The 6,105-nt window shown below is 39.0% G+C and overlaps 1 protein-coding gene across 1 annotated transcript; it reads left to right on the top strand.

Annotated features, from left to right (window-relative positions):
- Positions 1-1,349: 1,349 nt before the first annotated feature.
- LOC116346247 lies at positions 1,350-5,490 on the top strand (the record flags this gene model as incomplete). Its single annotated transcript, XM_031776186.1, has 1 exon — positions 1,350-5,490. A coding segment is annotated over exon 1 (4,141 nt), but the record flags the coding sequence as incomplete, so codon positions are not given.
- Between the last annotated feature and the right edge of the window lie 615 nt (positions 5,491-6,105).

Genomic DNA, 6,105 nt, shown 5'->3' with positions numbered 1-6,105 from the left:
AAAACGATAAGTTGACAATACTTGCAATTCACGTTGATGACGGCATTATTGCGAGTGATAACGTTACATGCATTGAAAATGTCATCAATTTTTTAAAGAAACAATTTGAAATGAAATTCATGAACGTTGGACTTTTTCTTGGACTCGAAATAAATCAACGAAACGATGGATCAATTTTTGTGCACCAATCGACATACACAAAAAGAGTGCTGAGGAGATTTCATATGGATCAGTGTAATTCTGTAACAACACCGAGTGATCAAAGTCAAGTTTTGCATGGATCCATTCAATCCGAGCCAAGCAAGTACCCCTATAGAGAGGCGATTGGTAGTTTAATGTATTTATCTATAGCAACACGGCCTGACATAACACACGCAGTCGGCATCGTTAGCAGATATCTTGAAAAACCAACTATTGTGCATGAGGGAGCAGTCAAACGCATTTTTAGATATTTGGCCGGAACGATTGAGTGTGGTTTGTTATATCTCAACGGAAGAAAAACGCAATTAAAAGCATATAGCGACGCAGATCATGCGGGAGATATGGAAAGTCGACGTTCTACGACCGGTGTTCGGAACGAACAGATTTAACTTAAAATGTTTAGTTTGGTAACACCATCTCTTGGTGAGCTACGCAATGAATGGCCAAGCCTCTTGGCATCTTTGCACACCCGTCCGATGTTGCTGTCAGTCGGTGCGGTGTGCTCGCACCACTTTCAATAAATTTAGTATACTTTGAACATTCAACTAGTTGAGTTTCATTTATTGGTCCTTCGAATCTACTTGAGAATCGATTTGCAATTAAAATTCTTGGAATTTTAGTGGGCACGCACACCATAGTGTGGCTTTAAAGGTCATTTAATTTTGCAAATTAATTTCAAGTTTTCGTGTTTGTATGCACCCCATAGTGTTACAAACAGCGATTTTTGTTCATATTTTCGAAAAAAAAAAAAAAAAAGTTGTGTGCACACCACAGTGCGCGACAAACTTAGCATTTTTTGTTCATTTTGGCAACATAACTGTACACCGTATACAGGTGATTGTGCTGCAATTGCGCAGTTTCGAACTTGGTAATTTTTTGTGATCGAGAGAGCACACACCACAGTGTGACAGACATTGAATTTTTCAGCACAAAGTGAATTATTCTAATTATCTTTGAGATATTTTTCCATCAATTAAATAGTCGAAATTGAGATCAATACTTAAAGTGCACGTACGCCAAAGTACGGTATCTTTGAAATATTTTTTTTATTGCGTGAGACTTTTGTCGTCGTTACAAGTGCATGAACACCATAGTTCAGTGTCATTGATTCGTTTTTGTTTTGTTTTTGGACAAATTATTACATTAAAATGGGCAAAGGTAAGCGTCGCACAGAACGGAATTCGATTGATATTCTGGAAATAAATGACACAAGCGTTGAAGACGCTCTTTCAAATGAAATCGCCGGCGAAGCAAATGACAGAAAGAAAAAAAGAGAGGTTAAAAATTATGATGCCAAGCACATGTGTATTGTTGGTTTGGAAAGAATACTTTCTGTGGTGCATGGTGATGATTTTGAATCGCTCCCATTGTCAACGTTAAATAGCCAATTAAAATTGGTTAGTATGTATTATCAACGATTTTTTGAAGAGTCGACCAAATCGCAAGTTTTGTCAGCAAAGGACATCATTGAACACCAAAAATTGATGGATAAAGTAGATGGTTTGCATTCATCGCTAAATGGTTTGTTAGAAAAAAGAATCAATGAGTTGACAACCGCAGATATCTCGTACCAATCGAATAGCACAATGCATACAACTGCACCGCATGTTCAAGATCAGGGTGTCAAGGTCAAGAAGATGGAAATTGAAAAGTTTAGCGGCAAAGACAATGATTGGCCACAGTTCAAAGCACAATTTGAGGAATGTTTTCATCGTCGAACGGATATGACCGACTCAACAAAGTTTTATCATTTGATGGCTCATCTGGCACCACAGTCAGAGGCTTACAATACAGTTAACGGTATGAATTTGCATTATGAACAAGCTTGGGCAAAGTTGTGTGATGCATATGACAATGAGAGGAAAATTGTGAACAGCATTATTTTATCATTTATTGACATGCCGTGTGTAGAGACACCATCTAGGTCGGCGTTAATTGCGCTGATTAATAAAACGAATAATTTGTTATATTCTTTGCCAAAATATAATATTCGTGTCGAACATTGGGATCCAATTTTGGTACCGTTATTAATTCGAAAAATGGATGGTGAGTCAATTCGTTTATGGTCATTAGAACGAGATCAAAAAACTATTGCAAAGGTACAACCATTACTGGAATTTATTAGAAAACGAGCTGACAGTATGGATTCAGATTTTGCAGTTAGAATTGAAAAAACCAGTCATTTTTATTCGTCATTTCAAGGTCATTCAAGTCAAAGTGGACCTGTTTCAAGTCGAGGACATTTTAGAGGTCCAGAATCTGCATCGAATGCGCCGGCGATAACAGCTATGCCGGCAACTTCACAACAGTCGAATTATAAGCATGATCCAAGTAAGATTAAGAAGAAGCGTGCATGTTTTCATTGTAACGGTTTGCATAAGCTATATGATTGCCGGTCTTTTGAAAGAATGTCGATTGATCTGAGAGAGCAGCGTTTACAAAGCTTGAATATTTGTGTGAAATGTTTGCGAAGAGGTCATTCAAAGGACACCTGTAGTATTTCGGATTGTAGAATTTGTGGGCAACCTCATAATAAGTTATTATGCCCTCAGCAACAAAAACCAGCAACGGTGTTAACCTTGGTACAATCATCGCCGGCTAATACGGATATTGATGCATCATTAATTGCGACGTTGAGAGTGTTAGCGTCAGATAAATTTGGCAAAGAAGTTAAGGTCAGAGCGATGGCTGATGGTGGATCACACATGTGTATGATTTCACGGCGTTTACAGCAGCTATTAGATCTTGAGCAAAGAAAATTGTCTGTGCCAATGGAGGGTGCCGGCCGATGTGGTATTGACTCAAAAACTTTTGTTGATTTGAAAATTTCACCAGCGGACGGCGGTTCGAGTACTGGTGAATGGATTAGAGCTGGTGTTATGAGTGTGGTTTCGGGTAAATTACCACCAACTCAGTTCGATATTTCAGACTGGAATCATTTGGATGGCTTGCCATTAGCAGATGAGACATTTAATATGCCCGATGATATTGATATTTTGTTAAGCGTAGAATTTATGGCACGCATTCAAGGTAACAAAATTATAAGAGATCATAACAATTCGAATCGTCCAGTGGTGAGCTGCACTACATTTGGCTGGATTGTTTATGGAGCATTACCATCAAGTCAAAAGTTTGCTTCTTTGTCGCATCTTGCAATCGCTGATTGTCAACGCATCGCCGACAATTTGGAAAGATTGTGGAGGGTTGATGCTGTGAAAGAAAAATCGCTTCTCACGTCCGAGGAAGCGCGTTGTGAACAAATTTTCAGCGAAACTATAAAGCGAGCTGAAGACGGTCGGTATTCAGTTGCGATGCCAATTATGGACAATCCACCTAAATTGGGCAATTCTTTGCGTGCAGCCATAGCACGTCAATTACAAAATGAGAGACGATTTCGCAAAGATCCAAGGTTAAAAGAGAATTACATCAAAGATATTCGACAATTCATTGATTTGGACCATATGGAGTTGGTTCCGCTGAATGAGATATATAAAGAGGATGTCTATTACATACCGCATCATGCTGCAAATTCAAGTAAATTTCGAGTTGTTTTTGACGGTTCTGTTAAGACTACAACGGGTGTATCTCTCAATGATATTTTATTAAATGGACCTCGTTGTCAAGATGATTTGAATATAATTATTATGCGATTTCGTAAATATGGTGTTGCATTAACTACGGACATTACCAAGATGTATCGTCAAGTCTTAGTGCCAGAAAATCAACGTGATTATTTGCGAATTGTTTGGCGCGAAAATGAGAATGAACCGCTGCGGCATTATCGTATGAAAAGGCAAACATATGGTTTAAAATCAAGTGCATATTGTTGTGTCGCCACTTTGAGGTATTGTGCTTTGGAGCATCGGCATAAGTATCCATTAGCGTCAAAAGCAGTGTTGAATTCGTTCTACGTCGATGATGGTACTTTGTGCGCAGATACTGATTTGGATGCGGAGAAATTGTACCAAGAATTGAATGAGATGTTAATGAGTTGTGGTTTTCCTTTGGCAAAATGGGCCACAAATAGTGCACACATGAGGTCGGTACTTGGTGTTACCGCCGGCGCAGTAAGTTCAGTAAATTTTGATCTTTGTGATGAAAGTTCAATTCTTGGTTTGAAATGGTCAATTGCGGAAGATGCATTCCGTTATCATTACACTAATTTATCAGATCTACCACCTACAAAACGAAATATAGTGTCCGCGGTTGCGAAGTTATATGATCCTATTGGGTGGTTGGCACCGATTGTAATTTTGGGTAAGATTCTGATACAGGATGTGTGGAAAAGCAAAGTTGAATGGGACACCATAGTACCATTGGAACTTCAGAATCGTTGGACTGATTTAAAAAGTACGATGATTGATGTTAATAAAATTGCTGTGCCAAGATGGCTTGGAATTTCACCAAAGAAATCCATTGAAATTCATGGTTTCTCAGACGCGTCGAACAGTGCATATGGAATGACTTTTTACGCCAGAGTAGAAAGTGGATTTGCAATTGAATGTAATCTGATAACATCGAAAACTCGAGTTGCACCACTAAAGGGTATGACTATACCACGTATGGAGTTGTGTGGAGCGTTGATGATGGCGCAAATGTGTCAACAAATCTGTAGTGTTCATGATGTGTCAATGAGTAAATTGACTCTTTGGACAGATTCAAGCATAGTCATACATTGGTTGTCAAAGTGTCCATCTGGCTTAAAGGCATTTGTTGGTAATCGTGTTGCCGAAGCCCAAGAATGTACAAAGGGAGCGCAATGGAAGCATGTGCGTACAAATGACAACCCTGCTGATTTGGCTTCACGAGGCTTATTTGCAAGTGAATTAGTTGGAAATTCGCTTTGGTTCCATGGACCACACTGGCTGTCGAAACCATATTCAGATTGGCCAGTTAGCAGTTTTACCGTTGATCAACGTGTCAAAGAGGCTACAGTAGCTGAGTCAAGAGCAATTCAGGCATGTGCTATTATTCGAGTTGAAACTGTGCCGCGAATTGAAGTTACAGTGAATGATGTAACAACAGAATTGTTGTTGGATCGTTGTAGTTCGATGATGAGGTTGGTTCGTGTTACTGCTAGAGTTTTGGCTTTCATAAGAATGATAAAAACCAAAGAGAAAGTCTGTTCAACTTTCATTGCCCATGCCGATTACTTGGAGGCTCAAGCGATTTGGATTAAATACCATCAACAAAAATATTTCGCCGGAGATATTGAGCTACTCAAAAATGGTAAAAGTTTATCGCGTGATTCAATAATAGTGAAAATGTCACCATTCGTTGATGGTGATGGTTTGTTGCGTGTTGGTGGCCGTATAAAGCGTTCTATGATGTCTTTTGATACGAAGCATCCGATAATATTGCATCATGATTGTAGATTTTCACATCTATTGGTAGTAGAAGCGCATCGACGTACCTTACATGGCGGCACTCAGTTATGCATGCAGTATATTAGACAACGTTTTTGGATGATCGGTGTTCGTAAAGCAGTTAAGAAAGTTTCGCTCAAGTGTATGCCCTGTTTTCGCCAAAGAAAAGAAGTGGCTGACCAGTTAATATGCGTTCAAACTGGAATCAGACCTAATCAGTTGGAGCAGTGAACGTCAAAAATCCGTATCAATTTCGACAATGGAGGCTGAATATATTGCAGCATCGGAAGCTACGAGGGAACTGGTGTGGCTTGTTCGTTTTATCAATGAAATTATACCGAACGAAGTGAAAAAGGCCATTTTTTTCATGGACAATTTAAGCGCGATAAAATTGGTCAAAAACCCCGAATTCCACAAACGCAGTAAGCATATTGATATTCGATATCATTTTATCAGGGAAAACTATGAAGGGGGTTTGTTCAATCTGGAACATATATCATCCAGCGAAATGATAGCCGACATATTTACAAAAGCTCTG

Source organism: Contarinia nasturtii, unplaced genomic scaffold (assembly GCF_009176525.2).
Source record: "Contarinia nasturtii isolate CC-2019 unplaced genomic scaffold, AAFC_CNas_1.1 Cnas_scaffold_1488, whole genome shotgun sequence".
Classification (NCBI taxonomy): Eukaryota; Metazoa; Arthropoda; class Insecta; order Diptera; family Cecidomyiidae; genus Contarinia; species Contarinia nasturtii.
Note: the sequence above shows the minus strand (reverse complement) of the source record. Positions and strands in the feature narration are given on the sequence as shown.